This window comes from Ambystoma mexicanum, chromosome 1p, assembly GCF_040938575.1.
Source record: "Ambystoma mexicanum isolate Mex_15411 chromosome 1p, UKY_AmexF1_1, whole genome shotgun sequence".
Taxonomy (NCBI): Eukaryota; Metazoa; Chordata; class Amphibia; order Caudata; family Ambystomatidae; genus Ambystoma; species Ambystoma mexicanum.
The window spans coordinates 376,189,496-376,213,713 of NC_090921.1; the positions used below are offsets into that span (position 1 = coordinate 376,189,496).

Genomic DNA, 24,218 nt, shown 5'->3' on the forward strand with positions numbered 1-24,218 from the left:
TGGACCTTTTATTTACTTTGCCACATAGTTGTATGTTTTATTGGTTTACTTGATTTGTGTTTTTAATACATTTTTATATTATCTTACACTTGTGTTATTTTCTCTTTGGTTTCTTACATGTCATGATATGGGTTTTGACATTCACTTGTACCCATTGTGTATGTGTGTGTGACAGACATGTGTTCTTTTGCATACTTGCCTTTGGGGTTGTGTCATGTGATTGCATTCACTATGTGGGTGCATGCAATCCTTGCCTGGGTGTTTGTGCTGGGTATGCTGGCCATTACTGCCATGATTGTGTATCGTCAGGACCTGGGGCCAGGGGGACATGGGTGGGGGCCTGCTGGCAGGTTCCCCACAGTGCTGGGGGTGGTGGGAGACATGGGTGGGGGCCTGGTGGAGGGTGTCCCTGGTGGATGGGGGGTGGGGGTGGTGGGAGACATGGGTTGGACATGGGTGGGGGCCTGCTGGCAGGTTCCCCACAGTGCTGGGGGTGGTGGGAGACATGGGTGGGGGCCTGGTGGAGGGTGTCCCTGGTGGATGGGGGGTGGGGGTGGTGGGAGACATGGGTTGGACATGGGTGGGGGCCTGCTGGCAGGTTCCCCACAGTGCTGGGGGTGGGGGTGGTGGGAGACATGGGTTGGACATGGGTGGGGGCCTGCTGGCAGGTTCCCCACAGTGCTGGGGGTGGGGGTGGTGGGAGACATGGGTTGGACATGGGTGGGGGCCTGCTGGCAGGTTCCCCACAGTGCTGGGGGTGGTGGGAGACATGGGTGGGGGCCTGGTGGAGGGTGTCCCTGGTGGATGGTGGGTGGGGGTGGTGGGAGACATGGGTGGGGGCCTGGTGGAGGGTGTCCCTGGTGGATGGGGGGTGGGGGTGGTGGGAGACATGGGTTGGACATGGGTGGGGGCCTGCTGGCAGGTTCCCCACAGTGCTGGGGGTGGGGGTGGTGGGAGACATGGGTTGGACATGGGTGGGGGCCTGCTGGCAGGTTCCCCACAGTGCTGGGGGTGGTGGGAGACATGGGTGGGGGCCTGGTGGAGGGTGTCCCTGGTGGATGGGGGGTGGGGGTGGTGGGAGACATGGGTTGGACATGGGTGGGGGCCTGCTGGCAGGTTCCCCACAGTGCTGGGGGTGGTGGGAGACATGGGTGGGGGCCTGGTGGAGGGTGTCCCTGGTGGATGGGGGTGGGGGTGGTGGGAGACATGGGTGGGGGCCTGGTGGAGGGTGTCCCTGGTGGATGGGGGGTGGGGGTGGTGGGAGACATGAGCAGGTGTGCAGGGTAGTTCCCTGTGGTGTGTGCTGCCTGCAGGGGCCGTGGAGGGTGTACAGGTAATGCCTGGGAGCACACAGCCATATCGCGTGTGGAACTTCCCGCGCACCCCTGAAATCCACGTACCCGGCCATGTCGCGTGTGGGACTTCCCGCGCACCCCTGAAATCCACGTACCCTGCCATATCGCGTGTGGTACTTCCCGCGCACCCCTGAAATCCACGTACCCTGACTAATCGCGTGTGGAACTTCCCGCGCACCCCTGCAATCCACGTACCCGGCCATATCGCGTGTGGAACTTCCCGCGCACCCCTGAAATCCACGTACACGGCCATATCGCGTGTGGAACTTCCCGCGCACCCCTGAAATCCACGTACCCGGCCATATCGCGTGTGGAACTTCCCGCGCACCCCTGAAATCCACGTACACGGCCATATCGCGTGTGGAACTTCCCGCGCACCCCTGAAATCCACGTACCCGGCCATATCGCGTGTGGGACTTCCCGCGCACCCCTGAAATCAACGTACCCGGCCATATCGCGTGTGGGATTTCCCGCGCACCCCTGAAATCCACGTACCCTGCCATATCGCGTGTGGTACTTCCCGCGCACCCCTAAAATCCACGTACCCTGACTAATCGCGTGTGGAACTTCCCGCGCACCCCTGCAATCCACGTACCCGGCCATATCGCGTGTGGAACTTCCCGCGCACCCCTGAAATCCACGTACACGGCCATATCGCGTGTGGAACTTCCCGCGCACCCCTGAAATCCACGTACCCTGCCATATCGCGTGTGGAACTTCCCGCGCACCCCTGCAATCCACGTACCCGGCCATATCGCGTGTGGAACTTCCCGCGCACCCCTGCAATCCACGTACCCGGCCATATCGCGTGTGGAACTTCCCGCGCACCCCTGAAATCCACGTACCCGGCCATATCGCGTGTGGAACTTCCCGCGCACCCCTGAAATCCACGTACCCGGCCATATCGCGTGTGGAACTTCCCGCGCACCCCTGCAATCCACGTACCCTGACTAATCGCGTGTGGAACTTCCCGCGCACCCCTGTAATCCACGTACCCGGCCATATCGCGTGTGCAACTTCCCGCGCACCCCGGTATGCACGCACACGTTTATTTTTTCTCTCAGCGCGTGTCTGTGTTTGTGGGTACCCCTTTGTACGTCATTTGTCCTGGAGGGCCACAGTATTGGACATTGATCATGTCTGTATATAGGTGCTATTTGTTGGCGCACCTTTTAGCGCACATTTCTTGCAGGCGCAGAGACGCTACCGCCTGCTTTCTTGTGGCGGTCGTGTTTGTGCCTGTTTGTGCCTGTGCGCTGCTTTGAGCGTGCGCTTTTTTGCCCTATTCTATTCCATGAATACGTGTTGTATGCGAGCGTGTGGGCGTTCCGCGCACTTGCCTCCTATACTTTCCCCGTGCCGCCCACATTCTTCCCCATTCCGAGTGTTGTGCCCCATTTTATTCCCCATTCCGAGTGTCCCGCCCTGTGTTCCGCCTACTTTAGAGCTGTGCGCTGCGCTCGGAGTGATAGCGCAGTGGCCGTGGCGCACGACGTTGGTTGACCTGTGCGCCGGCCTGCGCCGCGCGCTTTTTCAGCGCACGTCCTCTGCTTTTCTTGCGCACGGACTTCCATGAATCGACGTGCGCTGGTTTCCCTGCGCTTTTCGCTAATTTTCGGCGCAGCGCACGTATTGGCCCCTCTGCGCCGGAATTTTCGGCGCACATTTATTCCATGAATCGGCCTGGTTTCTTACACACATGCCCGTATGTCACAAGGAGATTTACGCATCAGCCAGTATGCCCCCAAAAGACTGCTTTGGTACGTTAAATCATCACAAGGGTGCGGGAGGGACAAAGAAAGTTGGTTTACCAATTAAAGTCTCCCTAGCAAGGTTATATCTTATTAGCGCCCTTCAAAAGGATCCCCCCCCCAAAAAAAACAAACAAAAAAAACATAGCAACTGTTGGAGACTCCTATACACTGCGTGGACATTGACCTGAAAATGAATACGTTTATGTATGTTGGTTGAAATACTAACGGGTTCTCAACCACGGGTGAATAAACACATAACAGAAATGTGTTTTGATAAACGTTTTTTTTAAATGCAAGCAGCAGGTTTAGTGATAAACTAATAGGAATTATTAATACATAAATTACAAAAGCAAAGAATGATCAGTCATGTACATATTGCAACTGCCTGTGTTCATTTACTATTGTTCTACAGAGTGTGAATTGTGAAGAGGAATTAGCATTTCTGTGCAGAAAGAACGTTGCCTTGGGGTGGTATGAAATGTACAGTGTTGGTTTAGCAGAGGGAGGGCGTGAACAGTATCCAGGCCTTTCCATGCATTGTGGCTGTAAGTTTTTGTAATCTGAGGTAGTTGGTCAAAAGACAGGACAGGGGTTGAGGGAGAAATGTACACATTACAGAAAATGTCAATTGGTGAGAGGGCCATGAGAGGGAGCCATCATGAGCTGAGAGGAAAAGAATAATAATATTGAAAAATGTATATTGGGCTGGTACAAGAGGAACAGGATTAAGTAAGGCCGCCGACAAGCTGAAGGGTTTCTTTCTGGGAGTGTTTTGTTTTTTCTCTTTTCAGAGTGGAGATTTACTGGTATACTCTAATGTGACACTAGCCAACTAAAGCTGTTAGGCCCATTTCTGTAGTTACTGCAGGATGAGTTGCCAGTCCCCGGTCAGGAGCCTTTTGCTGGTGGGCATTGGAGTTCAGTTCTGAGAGCAAAATAGACTCAATATTAGAGCATGGGCTAGAGAGACAGATATGTGTGCCCTTGCAAGAGAAGTCACTTGACAGCATATAGAGCGGGTTCTGCGCCCAGATCATTGACAAATGAAACTGCAAAGTGTTTAATGCACTAGTGAATGGTATGTTACGTTTGCAAGGAATATTTGGCCTCACACCATACGTGATTGGCAATATATGTCAATATATATATATATATATATATATATATATATATATATATATATATATATATATATATATATATATATATGTAATTTTTGACGGAGTGATTTTGCATTTTCATCAACCTCTTAGCAGCGTTGATCGAGAAACTTGCTGTGTCAGAAAAATGTAATTGCATAACAAATGTCTGTTAAAAACGAGGGAAGCGAACATTGCTCTTCATCCATTACAGGACATGCTTTTCAACGAGCTTTTCAATGAGCTTTTCAATGAGTGAAAATATAAATGCCACTAAAGGAAGAGTTGCATTTTCCACCCATTTAAGCTGACCTAATACCGAGTTTTCCAACGTTGAAAGCAACCCATGCTGTGTTATTTTGCCTTGTTTGCGCAGGGGGGTGACCCTTGTGTCAGCCCATTTTAAAGAGTATACCCATTTGTGAATTCAGGATGCACTTTGCAATGGCAGTCACACCCCTTATTTGCACATGTAAGGGGCACTCATTCAGAAACTCTCTGGGAACTGAGCACGGCCACCCTTATAAAAATGCTGGACCCCCATTGGTCACCATGCGGAAAAAAAAGAAAAAGAAATACTCTATGCCCAGTTCAGTGCGAAAAAATACATTTTTATTTTTTATTTTTTGCTGAGGCCAGAGGCCCGCGGCCCGTCACCCACGATGGACTGGAGTCAGGATGGACCCATAAATAAACACAGCCTGAGCCGCCTGGACACGCGCATTTTTGCTTTGGCTCACTCTTCCAGGGCAGGCTGTGTTTATTTCCGGGTTTCAATTCCATCCAGTTCCTTGCTCGGCTGCAATCATAAAGGCTCTGTTGTGCCGTGTACGCACTGTGCAGCACAAACCCTTGGACAGACACACATTGCCAATATTTTTGGATTGGCAGGCAGTGGCACTGCCACTGAAAAGGCGACCATGGCTGAGATTGCACCAGCAGGCAAGCACTTCAGAGGGAGCTATGGTAAGCAGTGTCTGTGTGTGGCACCCACCCTGACTTATCACTCACATATGGCTGGCCCCTGGCTGGAAAGAATGTCAACAGGGACGTTATTTAGGGGTCTCCCTTGCTACTCCTTTGGTCTCCCTTTTTGAAATGCAAGGTGCTGGGCTGTGGCCAGCGCCATGTGGCTCTTTGCTTCTGGAGTGGCTGGCGTTCATGCGCAGGACTCTGAATGTTTTTTTTTTAAAGAAGTGGGGTTGCAAAAGTCTAACACTTTCAACAGTGACCCTTAATAAGAAAGAATAGCAATACCAACTAATTTTTCTGCCTAGAATACTATACAATAACCACTAGACTCATTAAAGGTTTATTTCAGGCACACTTCAGGGGGAAGTTACTGATTTAGTCTGTTCTTAAACACCTCAACTCAGCCTTTCATCCTTCTGAGGTCGATAAATGAGAACCAGCACAGGTTGGGTGATATTGTATGTATATTTGTTCTATATAAAGGGCTTAAGCGTAAGTGCTATATAATAGCACATCACTATCATTTGGCCATGGATGTCTGCTTGCAATCACAGTAATTTAGTACTATGGGCCTATACACACGGATATTAATGATACATATGGCAATCCATTCTTGTATTAAATGCATATCGTATTATAGTATATCGTAACCATATGTTTTGTAGCGTGCTTAGGAACAATGCTATGTGATGCCACTTCCTGTTTTGTCAAGGGGTGAAAGGTTGTGTTCCATTGCTTCCTGTGATATCACCTCGGGGTGGGTTCAAATTACATCACTTCCTGTGATGTCATCAGCAGTCAAGGGTCGTGTGATGTCACTTCCGCTACCCCTGGTGTTTTGGTGAAATGACATCCCTGAATGTCAATAGCCTGTAAGGATGACCCAGGAGTGATACTTTCTTCTAGCATATGAACACAACCAACGACTTAGGAATCTAATCAGTAGCGTTAAAAGGAATTCACTAAAGGTGTTTATATTTCCTGAAAAATGCATGTTGGATATAATGAGGCAAGCACAGGATTTACAGAAAAGCAATCTGCTATTATGGTTTGCCTTCAACAGCCAAAGGGTCTGGACATTAATGAAATAACATTAACTGCTTTGAAGAAGTAGCTTAGAGCAGTCTTTTTATTATTGTATGCATTGCAATATGTCTAAGTAATTTTAATGCTTTTGTACACTACTAAATGCCTGAAGAATGTGAATCTTTCAATTTATGGTTGTCAGGCGAGGTGCCTCTTGAATGTGCATTTGAAAAGTGTCTCCCGTGTAACGACTATGGCATTTTCCATAATTTTTGCAGCTCGGCTGTAGCAGTTATTTTTAAAAATATTAAGGACCCTTACTTGAGAGATCTGATGGGGTAGAAAGCATCAAACCTGTCACTCTTTTCTAACAGATTTGCAATTCTTAGTATTTGACGCTTGGTGAAACTGTGACCAAAAAAAAGGCCAAGGAACCTAAAAAAAAATAAAAGTGGCCCGCATTTGTTTGGGCCTTTTTTGCAACTATCTTAGATGCGTAATAGAGTACAGATGCTAGCGGTCAGTGGTTGAAGTGTACCTAAACAAGTAGTGGAACTATGTACCCTGCTTGCCTGCTGCCGCTGCCCGCAAACCCCATCACCACGCCCCCTCCCACGCGCAATCCAAAACTCCAAACAAACGCACCTACTGTTTAAGGGAATGTTCCACTGAAGTGCAAGATTCAACTTCTTCCTACACTTTTATTTTAAAAAGAAACCATTCCAGAATGTTTTCTTTTTAAACTAAAAGTATAGGAACAGAAAAACTTAAAACTACAGGAGCACTGCTCCCCACAGCTCCTTCCCACTTCGACCACTGCTATGGGTTTACTGGAGTATATTTTGGCTTCTACTGAGAACTGCTTATTGTTTGACTTGAGTTGGCGTGTTCTCAGTAAATGTTTGTTACAATCAATGTGCTCCTTTGAATTAAAGCTGTATATTTGTCTTTTCAAGTCCAAGTCGAACAACTATTCTGTTTGAAGAACAATAAATTGCCGAACATGCATTTACACATCACGTATTCCGTACATAGCAAAAACAGGATTGTGGAACTCAAAATGTTAACCGTACCAGTATTAGTCTATGTGCATCAGATACATTAATTAGTTAACTGTTAAATAATAAATGGATATATTTCAATATGCAATTCTTTAACTCTCATATATACATAGTTTTAAACTGGACTACATACTACATCTGCATAATAGATTTCCTGAAATTCAGTTATGGGTTTGTTTTGGTGTGCCACCTCAAGATTTCCCATGGCCTCATCAGGCCACCCCTATAAAAAAAATGTCTGGGGGTGCCACTGAAGTGAGGAGATGCACTAGAAAAGAAAGATTGGCACTTTCATCAGACCTGCAGCTCTTCACACAGTAATTGAATTGGAAAAATAACTCATGCACTGCAAAAGGTACATCAAGCATTTTATCAAATCCACAGCGGAAACTGAAAAAGTATTGCGAACAACATCTTGTTCATAATTCTACGTCTTACCTGCCACAAAAGCGGAGGATGTGGATCTTAGCAAGGGCTACCCAGTTTGCTTGCACAGATGAGGGGGCTTATCAGAATCAGGGGTACCAACACAAATGCTATCAAAGAGGTATGTGCATCAGAAAGGGCCTGTTTCACGATAATTGGTACCATTGGGACTGCCACAGGGGAAGAAGGGCATCACAAGACGGTCAGGACCGATGTGAATGGTACGTGGGAGTGGTTGCATGACAGCCAAGTGGGCCAATGGGATGGTTGTACAAGAGCATTTGGTGTCCCAAACATCGGCACAATTCGGAAATCCCATGAAAGAAAGGGCCACTGCAGAAACCTGTGTCTGGCAAGGAGGAGGAGGGATTGCCTCAGAAGAAATTCAACTGGCATGGCTAGAGCTAGGGCTTGAACTGGACGGGTATGTAACGCTCACCTGATTCCCGTAGAGGCGCCGGTCTTGACTGGGCGTATACTGTATCTTCAAAGGTGATGTGTAACACACGGCTGGCTCTTTGGGCTGGACCTCTGTGCACTGTATGTCTGACTCGAAGGGTAAGATGTCTGCAGATAGAAAATATGGGATTAAGGAACTGGGTTATTGAATGTCTCTCTCTTCTTCCCTTTCTCTTCTCCTGTAGAACCCCAAAGGTTAAAGCTCTCACCTTAGGTAAGTGAACGCTGTGCTCTCCATCTGCCTCGGGGCAGGGTGCTGTAACCAGTTTCTTCACTGGATAAGGGGAGCAGGCCTCTTGACTTCAGAGGACTGCTGTCCGTCGTTTACTGCACGAACGGTAAGTTTCAAGTAATTCTAATGTCTTTAAAGTCTTTAGTAATGATGTCTCTTGTTTTGCAGGGTTCCGGCGATGGCGGATGACGGGCTGAAGTGAGTTGAAGATGGAGCCCGTCTGATGAATAGAAGCGCCTGGAAGCACGTAAGTAAGCGCTTGTTGCCTGCTTCACGATGCGCTCTAACTGTCTTTTTATTTTGCAGGTACAAGTTCGGAGCGGCTGCAGGGTGCCGGAATACCCACTGGGTTAGATGTGGAAAGGAGTAATGGCACGTGAGTATTAAAGTTCCCCAATGTCTTTAAACGCACCTTGTTTTGTCTTTCAGATGCGGAATGCAGCGCCGAAGGCCTCCGGAGCGTGCGAAGAGTTGGTAAGCTTTTGCCTTTCAGATGCCGGAATGCAGTGTGAAGACCTCCGGAGCGCACGAAAAGTAGGTAAGCCTTTGTCTTTCAGAGGCCGGAATGCAGCGCGAGGCGTTGGTGACAGCCGATGGACCAGGTAAGTGAAGAGCTGTCACTGAAGACCGTAATTCTAACCTGTTCTTTCTTGTCTTTATAGGTGTTGCTGAAGACTGGATTCAGGATGGTAAGCCTTTTTCCTTAGGCCCAGGATCAGATGCAGAAGACACGATGAGCGTTCTGCTGCAGAGGATGCAGAATAACGCAAAGCAAGATTCATCCATCGGGTGTGGTTTAAATAGCCTCCTGTAGTGCTTAGGTGTCTCCTTGCACAGCCACGCCTAGGTAAGAAAAGAGTTCCTGCTTTCCAGAAGAGTTCCAGTGTTCTGAATCTAGGGAGTGGCTCCTGCCCCACCCAACAGGAAAAGTAGTTCCAAACAGAAGAGGATCAGAGGCTCAACTGGCAGGCAAGTAAGCAGCATGGTCTGCTGCAGGTAAGTCCACCCAAGCATTATGAGCCCGGCGCTTCCAGCGCTGGGACTGGGCATATTTATGAGCCTGGTGCCACTGGCGCCAGGACTGGGTCCAAAAGGTCCCAATTGGGACTGGTTGGCACTCGGAACCTGGGTTATGGATCTGCTTCCAAGGGAGTTGGGAAAACCCTGACCTTTTGGAAGCAGGGATCATGACAGTACCCCCCCTCAAGGCCCCTCCCAAACCGGGCTTCTCCGGGGGTTTTGGCTTGTCAGGAAATGTTCGGTGAAATCTTTTGATTAGGCGAGGAGCGTGGACATATTCAGCAGGTTCCCAGGATCTCTCTTGGGGGCCCTAGCCTTTCCAGTCAATTAGGTAAAATAGTTTAGATTTGGAGATCTTGGAGTCCAGAATGCTTTTGACTTCAAACTCGAGTTCTCCATCAACTAGGATAGGTTTTGGAGATTTAGTTAGTCGGGTTTGAGGTTGCACGGGTTTTAATAGAGAGACGTGGAAGACCGGATGTATCTTCATGTGCGGGGGCAAGTCCAACTTGACCGCTACTGGTTTTACTATGGTAGTGATGGAATAGGGACCAAGGTATCTTGGGTTGAATGTGCGTGGCCCTTTTAGAGGTAGATATTTGGTGGATAACCAGACTTGATCCCCTACTTGATATTGAGGGGCTTCCTTCCGATGTTGATCTGCTCCTTTCTTGTATTGTTCTTTAGCCCTTTGAAGGTGAGAAACAGCTTCCTTAAAGGCTTGGGTGATTGTAGAATGCAGGTAGTCTACTGCTGGTGTTTCAAGATCTTGGAGGGGATCCAACTCCGAGGTTCGAGGGTGACTGCCGTACAAAAGAAAAAACGGGGTTTTCCCAGTTCCCGAATGGACAGAGTTATTGTAGGCATATTCGGCTATCCAAAGGATGTCTTTCCATGTTTTTTCAGTTTGTTGCAGCATGCAGCGTAAATACTGTTCCAGAGTTTGATTGGTCCTCTCGGTTTGTCCGTCGGTCTGAGGGTGGTGACTGGTCGATAGTCTCACATCAATTTGAGCCGACCGACAGCAACTTCGCCAAAAATGAGAAATAAATTGACTACCTCGATCCGAAATTAGAACCGAAGGAAAACCGTGCAGTCGGACGATGTTTTCGAGAAATTCTCGGGCCAGAGTTGCTGCTGTTGGCAAGCCTTTGAGTGGAATGAAATGCGTCATCTTGGAGAATAAGTCCACGATTACTAGAATCGTATTGTATCCGGAGCATGGAGGTAGATCGGTGATGAAGTCCATAGAAAGCGTATGCCAAGGGCGAGGTGGGATGTCAATAGGGCGTAAGAGGCCTGCTGGTCTTTCCTTTTGACTCTTGTTTTGGGCGCATACTCCACAGGACATTATAAAGTCTCTGATATCTTTTTTCCAAGACGGCCACCAGAAGTAGCGCTTGATCTTTTCTGAGGTCTTGGCCATACCGGGATGTCCTTCCATTAAAGAATCGTGATAACAAGAGATTACTTTTTTCTGTAAATCTGTGCTGGGTAGGTATAATCGTTCTTGGAAATACAATAAGTTGTCCTTTACTGCAAAGTCCTTTCCCTGCAGATGCCAATTCTGTATGTCTGCTGGAGTTACAAGTTGCCTGGCTTTATCCTTAACTTCCTCTATGGATTCTGTGGCGATTACACCCAGAATTCTTTGTTGGGAATGATTGGTACAGGTTTAGGGTTGATCAAGTGTTCTTCCACTCCCATCCGAGAAAGGGCATCAGCTTTACCGTTCTTTGTACCAGGTCGATAGGTAATTATGAAGTCAAACTCGGCAAAGAATAATGCCCAACGGAGTTGTCTAGAGGATTGGGCTTTTGCAGTTTTCAAATATTGCAGGTTTCGGTGATCCGTAATCACAGTAACGGTGTGTCGGGCCGCCAGCAGATAATGCCGCCAAGCCTTAAAGGCAGACTTGATAGCCAGAAGTTCCTTGTCAGTAATCGTGTAATTGATTTCAGGAGGCGAGAATTTGCGGGACCAAAATGCCACGGGATGCAACTGATTGGTTACCGGGTCCTTTTGTGATAGAACTGCCCCCATGGCAAGGCTTGAAGCATCAGTTTCCACGATGTAGGGGAGTTCGGGGCGAGGGTGTTTTAAGATTGGTGCAGAGATAAATTTAGTCTTCAAATCCTGGAAAGCTTGTTCCGCCTCGGTAGACATTCAAAACGTTTGTTTTTCTTTAACAAGGCAGTGATGGGCTGGACTATTCGAGAGAATTCGGGGATAAACCTGCGGTAAAAGTTAGCGAAGCCTAACATGCTTTGCACACCCTTTACGGAGGATGGTGATGGCCATTTGAGAACTGCATCGACCTTCTTTGAATCCATACGCACTCCGCCAGGTGATAATATGAATCCCAAGAATTCAACTTCAGTCACGTTGAAAACACATTTTTCCAAATTAGCGAAAAGTTTCTGTTGACGCAATCTTTCGAGGACCATTTTCACGTGTTTCCGATGTTCAGATTCCGATGAAGAATAAACGAGGATGTCGTCAATGTAAACAACAACACACACGTCTATGAGCTCTCTGAGGACATCGTTCATAAAATATTGAAAGGCGGCCGGGGCATTGCAAAGTCCGAAGGGCATGACCTGATATTCAAATAGCCCATACTTGGTGCGGAAGGCCGTCTTCCATTCATCGCCCTCTTTTACTCGTACCAAGTGGTAAGCTCCTCTAAGATCCAGCTTTGTATATATGCATGCTTTTCTGACTTGGTCCAGGAGTTCAGGGATCAAAGGTAACGGATATATTTTCTTAACGGTGATCTGGTTCAGGGAGCGATAATCTATACAAGTTCTAAGGTCTCCTTCCTTTTTTGGAACGAAGAACAAAGCTGAAGAAGCAGTGGACTTGGAAGGACGAATAAACCCATTTGCCAGGTATTGATCCAGGTATTGTCGAAGGTGAAGGTTCTCAGGCTCGGTGAAGCAATAAATTCTACTACAAGGAGGAGTAGATCCAGGTATCAGGTCTATCTGGCAGTCATAAGACCTATGAGGAGGTAGAGAGTTAGCCTGATCCTTCCGGAAAACATCTTGGTATTCTAGGTATTCGGGAGGTAACTGGGGAGTCTCTGAAGAAATTGCTGCCAGTGCAACACCAGGTGGAGGGTGACAAGTAGAGACACATTCTGGAAACTGGACCGTTCTTGCTCGCCAATCGATCAGAGGATTGGGGTTCTCTAACCAAGGTATTCCTAGAATAATCTGAAACTGAGGGGCCTTGATCTCATCGAACACGATCTTCTCATGGTGTCCATCTTGACTTACTAGCGTCACCTCTTGAGTGGTATGCGTTACTGGCCCGGAGGCTATCTCCGTACCATCCACCGTAGTAATGACGTCCTTTACAGCCTTGTGACAAAGAGTTAGATTCATCCTCAAAACCATTTCATGATCCACATAATTGCTGATGGCACCGCTGTCGACGTAAGCTTCAATTGCATGTAATCGATCCGGATTATCAGGGCTAATGAGGACCATAGGTATCACGAAATGCGAGGTCACGGAACTGGTTTTCACGCTCGGCAAGAGGACCTCTATTCTTGTCGGGCGAGGTTGTTTCTTTGGTAACTGCAGCTCCTACTGCCTTCTTGGCAGGTTTCACCGGACAGTCTCGAAGAAAGTGCCCCGAGTTTCCGCAATATTGGCATAATTGCAACTGTTTTCTCCTTTCCCGCTCCTTTTGTGTTAGAGGACCTTTCAGACCCCCTATTTGCATGGGTTCCCCAGAGTCTACTCCTTTGGAAGGAGTTGGCGGTTTGGAAAATACTCGAGCATCAAACTTGGAACGATCGGCCTTCCTGTTCTGCAGTCTGTGATCTATTTGAACGACTAAGTCTATATAGTCCGAACAATCTTGTGGGGGATTCACTACTTGGGCTAACACATCTTTGAGCTCTCCACGTAGACCTCTATAAAACAGCGTAATCCTTTTGTCCTCAGGCCATTGAGTTTCCACTATCAGTCTGTTGAAAGACGCAATATAAGCCAAAAGGTCTTGATTACCTTGTCGCAACGAAAGAAGCTTATTGTCCAAGGCCTGCCCCTGTGAATGTCTTGCGAACAGTTTTTCCATACTGAGCTTAAAAGCTTGAAAATCATGGAGGACCGGATCATCTTGATTTACTAGAGGGATCGACCAGTCTGCCGCATTGCCACTAAGGTACGAAAGCACGAAAGCTACTTTAGCTTGATCAGTTGGAAAGGCTGCTGGCCGGCATAAGAAATGCAACCGGCACTGATTGATAAATACTGCAAACCTCTTTGGGTCACCAGAAAATCGTTCGGGCGGAGCCAGAGGTACATTCCCAGGTAGGTTGATCTGCACTGGATTCATAGAGGATGTAGAAGGAAGATTTCCCCCAGATGCGGGTAACGGGGTCTGTCCGGCTTGTGACTGTAGCAATTGTCTAGCGAGATCATCTGTTCGCTCCTTGGAAATAATCAGTTCCCTTCTTAGAGCGTTCGTTTCCTGACGGGCTGCATGCACTTCTGCCCTTAGTTCCCCAAGTAACTGGGCTAGCTGGTCGGTATCCGAGGTTTCCATAGCGCCTGGACAGGAGTTTTGTGGTAGTCTTTGCGTTCTGTAACGCTCACCTGATTCCCGTAGAGGCGCCGGTCTTGACTGGGCGTATACTGTATCTTCAAAGGTGATGTGTAACACACGGCTGGCTCTTTGGGCTGGACCTCTGTGCACTGTATGTCTGACACGAAGGGTAAGATGTCTGCAGATAGAAAATATGGGATTAAGGAACTGGGTTATTGAATGTCTCTCTCTTCTTCCCTTTCTCTTCTCCTGTAGAACCCCAAAGGTTAACGCTCTCACCTTAGGTAAGTGAACGCTGTGCTCTCCATCTGCCTCGGGGCAGGGTGCTGTAACCAGTTTCTTCACTGGATAAGGGGAGCAGGCCTCTTGACTTCAGAGGACTGCTGTCCGTCGTTTACTGCACGAACGGTAAGTTTCGAGTAATTCTAATGTCTTTAAAGTCTTTAGTAATGATGTCTCTTGTTTTGCAGGGTTCCGGCGATGGCGGATGACGGGCTGAAGTGAGTTGAAGATGGAGCCCGTGTGATGAATAGAAGCGCCTGGAAGCACGTAAGTAAGCGCTTGGTGCCTGCTTCACGATGCGCTCTAACTGTCTTTTTATTTTGCAGGTACAAGTTCGGAGCGGCTGCAGGGTGCCGGAATACCCACTGGGTTAGATGTGGAAAGGAGTAATGGCACGTGAGTATTAAAGTTCCCCAATGTCTTTAAACGCACCTTGTTTTGTCTTTCAGATGCGGAATGCAGCGCCGAAGGCCTCCGGAGCGTGCGAAGAGTTGGTAAGCTTTTGCCTTTCAGATGCCGGAATGCAGTGTGAAGACCTCCGGAGCGCACGAAGAGTTGGTAAGCCTTTGTCTTTCAGATGCCGGAATGCAGCGCGAGGCGTTGGTGACAGCCGATGGACCAGGTAAGTGAAGAGCTGTCACTGAAGACCGTAATTCTAACCTGTTCTTTCTTGTCTTTATAGGTGTTGCTGAAGACTGGATTCAGGATGGTAAGCCTTTTTCCTTAGGCCCAGGATCAGATGCAGAAGAGACGATGAGCGTTCTGCTGCAGAGGATGCAGAATAACGCAAAGCAAGATTCATCCATCGGGTGTGGTTTAAATAGCCTCCTGTAGTGCTTAGGTGTCTCCTTGCACAGCCACGCCTAGGTAAGAAAAGAGTTCCTGCTTTCCAGAAGAGTTCCAGTGTTCTGAATCTAGGGAGTGGCTCCTGCCCCACCCAACAGGAAAAGTAGTTCCAAACAGAAGAGGATCAGAGGCTCAACTGGCAGGCAAGTAAGCAGCATGGTCTGCTGCAGGTAAGTCCACCCAAGCATTATGAGCCCGGCGCTTCCAGCGCTGGGACTGGGCATATTTATGAGCCTGGTGCCACTGGCGCCAGGACTGGGTCCAAAAGGTCCCAATTGGGACTGGTTGGCACTCGGAACCTGGGTTATGGATCTGCTTCCAAGGGAGTTGGGAAAACCCTGACCTTTTGGAAGCAGGGATCATGACAGGGTACCGAAGAGTAGGTTCATCTAAGCTCTGAATCGTGACTCCCTTAGATTTTTGGGGACCAATGAACTAATCAGCACAATGGGTACTCATGTGATAAGCACAACGCAGGGGTTACATTAAGGTGACCATAAAATTGCCAACAGCCGGAAGGACTGTATCAACAGCCCGGGAGGGGGGGAAGAGAGATGGGGCTGAACAAAATGCTGCCCAATATTTGACGATTGGTCAACATTTGCAGCTGGGATATAATGATGGGTGGAGCTGGGATTTGCATTAAGGAGATGACCTTTTCAAGCATTCGGAAGTGACTATAGTGTACCATGCTAGGGAAGTACCAAACACCTACATGATTAAATAAACTCTAGCCGTCCCTCAGGGATGCCACAGAACAGTAGTTTGTCTTAAGTGATATGGGCGGATATGTATGTCCTGAATTACAAAGGAAACAATGTGCAGGCTGCGGCCACTCTGGCACTTTATCACCACTAGGGTGACACCTTTAACCACCTGAAAGTCAAGTGCCATCAGCTGTCCAGCCAAGAATCTCAGCAAAGCCAACCATCCCAATTTGAACTTGGAATCAGTTGGACAGAGTGTGTTTGGTTTTTGAAGATGATTTCTGTTCACTGCTTGCACTGATTTTGTAGTGGAGCGGCAGATGAGGTCTTGGATATACTGGTGTCTCTGTCTGTAACTTAACATGGGTTCAGACCCTCTGCTGCAAGTAGCGGCCTCAGCTGTGAGTAGTACACACACACACACACACACACACAATGACTTTCGTTTCGAATGAGAACACTCACCAGTAGTCTTTTTACATATGTAGGGCAAGTTGTAGTTGCAGGGTACATCGTTCCACATCCCACTGTCCCGAGACACCATCACGACACAGTTCTCTCCACCGGCGAAGAAGTTGTCTGGCTGATTCGCTCTCCAGTTCTCGTATTGCTGTGAACAGTAAGAAGGCTATGAATCAGAGGATTCAAGGACCTCACAAGGACGATTCCCTTATTCTTGCATTCAACTAAGACCCCATTATCCAGAGTTGGAGAAATGCCTGCAAATCCACATGTTTGGACACTCAAAAGCACTACGTTGTGGCATGTGGATCCTTGATGTAGTAATTGCTCCTGGAGAGGAATGATACCCGGGTCATTGTCAATGACCCATCCTTACACACATAATACTCACAATCCACCCCAAGAAAACTCTAGCACCACCAACCCTGGAGAGGAACGATACACAGGTCATTGTCAATGTCCCATCCCTACACACACACATCACTCACAATCCACCCCAAGAAAGCTCTAGCACCACCAATCCTGGAAAAGAACGATACAGAGGTCCTTGTCAATGTCACATCCCTACACACACGTAGCACTCACAATCCACCCCAAGAAAGCTCTAGCACCACCAATCCTGGAGAGGAACGATACAGAGGTCCTTGTCAATGTCCCATCCCTACACACACGTAGCACTCACAATCCACCCCAAGAAAGCTCTAGCACCACCAATCCTGGAGAGGAACGATACGCAGGGCATTGTCAATGTCCCATCCCTACACACGCGTAGCACTCACAATCCACCCCAAGAAAGCTCTAGCACCACCAATCCTGGAGAGGAACGATACGCAGGTCCTTGTCAATGTCCCATCCCTACACACGCGTAGCACTCACAATCCACCCCACGAAAGCTCTAGCACCACCAATACCCCAATGCACAGATAATCAATGAAAGTCACATGGAATGCTGATTATTTATCCAAGCTCTCAAACACTGTCTATGCGGAAAAGGTGTGGGACAAATTGCTTTCAAAGGCCACTAGGTCTACCTTCTCTCACAGGAGTGCAAGCTAGGCAACATCACCTTTCCTTCTCAATACAGCTCCCGCCCCTTCTCACGTGCCCTGTACTTACCACACCCGTATTATCCGTCCACTGAAAATCGTTATCCACAATCCGGTCATTGAGGCCAATCCAAGTATTGTCGAGCCCGAAAGCTGGGGAAAACAATGTCAAGACCTGTAAACAGGGGCACCCCGAAAATATATTCATAACTTTAACCACTCTTTTTTTTAATCTCTGTTTCTCGTTTTTTTGTTGTTGTAAGGATCTCCAGATTTCTTAATCAAAGCTTTTGACATTGACCGTGCAGCCAACGTGCCATTGACAAATGTATTCAACTCTTGAATTCGGACATTATTCAGGATGTGTTTTTACTTATGATGCAAAAGATTGAGGAACTGCAGCAACTCTTTAATAAGAACAGAATCCAGCTTTGTGTCTTCTATCCCTGGTCGAGCACTACTCAAAATGATAATCCTTGGACGGGCCAAAGAGCCTTTTCATTGGACAAGCTGCAGGCTGTAAGAACCAGTGGAGTCAGCAGATTGGTTCCTATACCCTGCAGACTGTTCTCCACGCTACATTGAAACGAGACAGGCAGTGCAGAGCGGTCCACAGCCAATTCCCTGTGACCAACCAGGCAGTTTAACCTAATAACAACTCCTTTATGCTTTTTGAACTGCCTCGTCTCACCACTGTAGTAGTTTCAAAGGGCTGATCCTTATTTCGTGTTCGTGGAATTTTGTGCCCCCGCCTGGGGGAGCCAGACCTGGGAAGGAGAGGAAGAGTGAGGGAGGGACAGACCTGGGAAGGAGAGGAAGAGTGAGGGAGGGACAGTGAGGAGGTACATTGCAGATGCAGGGAAGGAGTCAGACCGAGGAGAATGCTTTGCTTTAGTGTGGGTGTGTGCTAGTCCAGTGCATATGCACTATCTTTAGAGAGCTAAGACCCACACTGTGTACTATTACTATATGTTGGGTTAATATATGCCTTGGGATTTCAAGCCAGTTTTGGAAGAATTATAAGTTAGAGATCAGTTATTGTTGGGAGAGGGAGGGTTTGAGAGCATGCTCGGGCAATCCTGGCAGAGTACATAAATACTCTATATCCTTTCAATCGAAACACAGGTTGTAATAGATTTATAGATCGCATCCTCGGACCTTATCAAGCGTAATGGGTCCATAAACCCACCCTGCCAACTATTATTACCTGGGTAAGAATGTAACTTCGTGCATCAGTAAAATGGTTTGGCCAACTCGGGCAACACACACTTTGTTATGCAATATTAACAGGCTTCTAAGGTGCAGATTCAACACTGGAGTGACCTCTGCAGTGCAAACAGTTATATACAAGTGAGATCAGTAAAAAAACAAGTTGTTTTTTAGCCCTTTCTTGAAGCGTGGTAAGGGTTCCAGACCACTGCCGCAAGCGCATAGACGGAGCATCCTCTGCAGCGGCACTTGTTAAATTGCAAGGCTCAGGTCAGGGTAGATATTGGGTACACGTGTTCGTGGACTAAGTCCCTAGGAGGCTCTATGTGCCATGCATAGGGATTTAAAGACTATTCAGGGACATCAAAAAGACTCAACAGAAGCAGTCGATGGGCAGCGGCATTCTGCTCCTTCTGGAGACAGTTAAGTCTGAGGAAGGCCAAGCAAGAAGCTGTTTGCAAAACTGAGGTGAGTTGTGACAAGAGTTATGATTTGTAGGACCTTCTTATGGAAACGTAGATAAGTGGGGTCATGACTTGTGTGACCCTTTTAGGGATAAGTGGATAAGTGGGGGGGGGTCATGGTACACTCCTAAGGAAACTTAGATAAGGTGGATTAAGGGTCATGACTTGTAGGACACCCCCTGGAGTAACTCAGATACGGGGGGAGCCGGCTTAATGTTTTGGGAGGAAAGAAGCTTTTCCTTACAATGGCAGAGACCTGGGGGACCATTGTAAGCTTTGCATCAAGGTGAAACATTTTGGGCAGGTGAGGGAGCAGGGTCTGGTGCATGGATCTGCAACCTGTGGCTCTTCAGATGTTTTTGACTGCAACTCTCCTTCACTATTGACTACTATGCTGTGTAAGGCTGATGGGAGTTGTCGAACCAAACATCGTGACAGCAAGAGGTTGCAGACCGGTGATCTAGTGGATGTGGCCAGGTGGTTGCAAGCATGCCTGAAACCAGGATTTCAAGTTTTTGTTGGGTTCATTTTTAGACAATTTTGTCTCCTCTATTGATCAATGGACAGAATTCGATCTGTGGCATGCTCTAAAAGATTGTCAGGGTTAGCCTCAAGTTTAAACAAATCTGTGCTCCACCTGAATAGTTGTCAACTTTCACATCAAATGTGCAAGTGTGTCCATCCAAAGATGTCAAATGGACATTGAAAAGCAGCAGTGACCATGCAGATTCCTGAGGCACCGCGCAGTCCATGAGCCGTGGGGGCTGCGGAAGGAGGCAACACACCTGACTGAATTCTCTTGGGTCGAAAGGATCTGATACACAGGGTCTTTCGAGGGCCCACTCGAGGATTCTTCAGAAAGTGTACAGATGAAAATGCAGCTAAAGCAGCCCACTGACAAGTGCGCATTCTGTACTTTTGTTTAACTGTTTCGTACTATGCTCATAATCCATACTGGTTACAAATTGTGTGTAAACAGACATTTTGTGGATCCTGACTTTTGATCAAATATTGTGCAGTGTGATAAAGTGACCTCAAGGTTGCACAGTCTTTTTGCCAGTGCCATGGACAGAAGATCCAGCCCTGCAAGCTAGAAATGGGACTATTGTTTATGAGAGGGGAGTCAAGATATTTTGAGGTGAAGCGCGACAAGGCTGCAGACTTCCTGAGAATACTATTCTCCCTGTAGGAAAGAGCAAGCAGTGGAGAGACTAGGCAGGCTGGTGATATGAAGGATGTCTAACACTGAATCCCTTGGGAGCTGTAGGGACACATTACTGAGCCAAGGAGTAGACCGACGTGATTGTTTTAAGAGCTGAACACATGGAAAAGGGAACAGGTCAGTCGTGTTACCCCTCTGGGGCCACACATTAAGAGGAGAACAGCCTAGACAGAAGTGAGCAATAACCAGTGAAGGAGAGAAGTTCGTGGATACTGATGGAAAGTACCCAGTGGGGAAAAGGAACAAGGAGATTGAGCAAATATAATAAGGAGAGCAGTATGCTGCTTCCCAATGTTCAAGGTTTCAATATAGCCACTATAGAAAGGGCGTGAAGCAATACATGCTGTGTCTTGGAAATTGAGGTTGGGGATTCCTAGAGCCAATACAGAAATGAGGTGTCATGCAGAGTGTTGCATCCTGGAGCCTGATGTTCAAAGTTCCTAGATCCAATATAGAAAGAGAGAGCAAACATAAGTGCTGTGTGCTGGAACTGAGGTTCAGGGTTCTTAAAATAAATACAGAAATTCAGTTTAATGTGGAGTGCTGCATGCTGGACCCTGATGTTCAAGGATCCAGGAGCCATAACGGAAGCCAAGGGCATGAAAAAGCACTGTGTGGGGGGCCTTTATGAGCAAGGTCCCTAGAGCCAATACAGAAGTGCCTAGCACAAAGAAGTGAGATCCCAAACCTACAGGGATTCAGTAGAGAAGGAGCAAGGTAATGCTAAGAGAAACTTTGTACATGGCGTCTTGCCGTCCAATGTCTCAAAAGCTACTGAGCAAGCAAATACCAAGAGAAATGTTGCACAATGCGACTTCAAGTCCAGAGTTTCAATGGAAATTGTGGCTGAGAAATGGTGGGTCCACTCTGTTGTGTCCCAAGCACGACAAGGTTAACCTGGGGCCAGTACATCTCCTGCGGATACGTATCATGGCAGGTCAGCTAACCGGCTCAGTTTGTAGCGTGCATGCGAAAAAAGGTTAACACCGGGCATTCCTGGAGCATACCAAATAAAGAGAGCGCACTACTTCTCCAGGCTCCGTTTCATTCTTTTTTCCTGGCACCGACCCGGGGCCAGAGCATGCCGCAAACACTACACTACTCTAAAACAAACAAAATCTTATCCATCTTACAATTTGTGACCTCTCTTCTGTCATCTGCACCACCATTCTTCCATGTCGTCCCATCAGGAGGTGAAGGTTGAACGGGGACAGGTTGAAAGCACGTTCTGAGGCGATGTCCCCGCACCATACAACCCTATACTGAATGTGGAAAGTTACTTTAGAGCGACCAGTGATAAAGTATCTGAATGTCCAAGATGTTCGAGGGTGATAGTATTGATCAATCCGTTATATGTTACCCCTTTCCATTTGTGGGACGTGGAGTTCTGGCCTCCTGCACTAGGTTTTCCCACTGGAACTGTACATTTGTTCGCCCGGGGTAGATGTAATTTCCTGAGAACGACAGGGTTAACCTGGGGCGAGTGCGTCCCCTGCTGATGCCGCATCATGGGAGAACAGCCAACCAGTTCTCTTTGTAGCACGCATGCGCAGAGGGTTGCTCGTGCGCATTGGGCATTTCTGGAGCCTACTAAATAGAATTTGCTGCTTCTGCTGGATCCATGTTGTTCCTTTCTGCTGGCACCGACTTGGGGCCCGTGCACGCCTAAAACACTACACAGGTGATGAGGATGGGATTCCTCAGCTAGAGGAAAAAATTATAATAAGAAAAAAGAAAGACAATTGATCACGTGGTTCATGTGAGTTGTATGCTTCCTACTAAACTCATATGATCATTTCCACAGCATTGAGCAGCAGAGTGCATCAAGATGTCTACAGGGAAAGATGAGTCCAATGCTGCTGCCTTTTGTCGCCTGGTGCTATTTGACATGAGCAATCAACAGGCCTTGGGTCTGAAATGGGAGCGCTGGCTAAGACGGTTTGAAAACTATCCAGAAGCCTACAACGAGACCTCCTTCAACAAATTTGCAAGATGACTTCTGATCAACTTAGTGCTAGATGCAGTAGAAGATCTCATTCCAACTTTCCCACCAGATCAGGTTGACTCTAACACATGGCTAAAGGAAGCCCCAAGTGCATATTTGGACCCATAATGTAAAATCGATCACTAGAGGCACACTGTCAACAGTGCATGTCAAGTGTCTTGGGAATCCATGGGTGCCTTTGCGACCTGACTGCATAAGCTGGTGGCCCACTGCGAGCTTCATGACTTCAGAAATGAAGAGGCATTTCGACTCCGTATTATCTGGGGATGTCTGTCTTCATTGTTCCGGAAGAAACTGCTGCGGGGAACTCTTACTCTCACCACCATACTACAAATGGCTAGAACAGAACCAAGAGCAGAGAGATTCATACAAGACCTTTGCTCTGTAAACAATATAGTCGAAGCTGAGTTTCCTTTAGTTCAACAAAATACTGTAACAATATTGTGCAATATCCCATCTAAGTCCAAATATTTCACAGTAATATATATTTAAAAAATGCCTTCCTTTCAATTACCCTTCATGGAGACTCACAAGATTTGACTTCCTTTTTGTACAGAAATATCCACCTGAAATATACTTGTTTGCCCCAGGGGTACTGTGAGTCCCTTCAATCTTTAAGATAGTATTCTAGATGGATCTGGGTAATATCCAGTTTGAAAGTGCAATAATTCAGTACATAGATGATATTTTGGTGTGCAGTGAGAAAGTAGAAAGGTACAGAGAAGACTCAGCTCCGCTCATGACGATACTCTCAGAGAAAAGGTATAAGGTGGTGCCAGAGGAATTTTGTGGTACTTTTGGTAAATCTGTTGAGGTATTTCGTGGTATATTGGTGAATCCTAAATACACAGGACTGCCCAATATTGTTCTTATTCTGGGACCATAAAGAGTGAGTCAAAACTAGACTTGGTACACTATAAATCATAATGCCATCACCCTGTGGTATTTTATCACACTACCACTTTGGTGGTAAACTAGCATGCACTTACCAGGACACATGAATGCTGTTGTTTATATAAACAGCCTCTGAGATGGACCCAATTCACAGTGATCAGTTTTTGTTTTCTATTTTGCGACATGTGGTAAAATGAAAATACCACCTGTGCTAAAATGCAACTACTATCTGCTTCACATCTTTCTGAATACTAACACAAGGAAACAGAATGCATAATAAGTAGACTGAGGCTAAATTGTTTCTTTCTTCTATGCTTTATAAGAGATTAGAACTTATAAAATGTACAGACATATGCAATGCACCAAGTTGTCTTTGCATGACATTCCTTATGATTCAAAGTGAAAATAAATGAAAAACACACATTTTACCAGCAAGGTCCCTTACTGCAAACAGACTTTCCCCACAAAAGGGTTCAAACATTTTTTTTGCGACAGATGCCAATAGTTCTGCTAAAACTGATCTTGAAGTTATCACTAGTCTTGGTAGCTGTCTATGTTTATAAATGTGACCATAACTTTCCTGGCTGCAGCTGTCTGCAAAATCCACTCGCAAGGCAAATCAACACGCACCTCAATTGTTACTATAATCTTACCAAAAATAATGTCGGATTCTGTGTGCCCCCTGTACAGCTTTAGTCAGGTCCTCCTCTGTCTGTCTGGACAGAGCCTACACTGGAGAATTTCATTGTCTGGTTTTCTCCCACTTGTCAAAGGAAGATATCAGCCTATGAATAGTCTGCAAATCCAGCACATTGACCCACAGCCAGAGAGAGAGAGAGAGAGAGCCCAAGAGAGACTGAGCCTACTGACTGGCAGCACTTTTTAAACCCTCTGTCAGAGACATCCCATGAATGTATGCTTGCATACATAAAATGTAATAAAATACTGCCCTTGAAGCGATGTCATGTGCTATGGAGAACGACCTCGCATTGAAAACAAACTCACTAGAATGTTCTTGAAACACGTGATCAGCCTGGCTTTTATAAACGCAGCAACAGATGAAAAGTGTTACATTCC

General features: G+C 47.1%; 1 protein-coding gene across 1 annotated transcript in view; it reads right to left on the reverse strand.

The window, feature by feature from the left end:
• NCAN (neurocan) overlaps window positions 1-24,218 on the reverse strand; it is a 1,349,040-nt gene that overhangs the window by 41,387 nt on the left and 1,283,435 nt on the right. The window contains exons 14-15 of the mRNA XM_069649118.1: window positions 17,418-17,500; window positions 16,305-16,449 (exon numbers count right to left, since the gene is read on the reverse strand). Coding sequence (XP_069505219.1) covers window positions 16,305-16,449; window positions 17,418-17,500 — 228 coding nt within the window. The remainder of the gene's footprint in view (window positions 1-16,304; window positions 16,450-17,417; window positions 17,501-24,218) is intronic.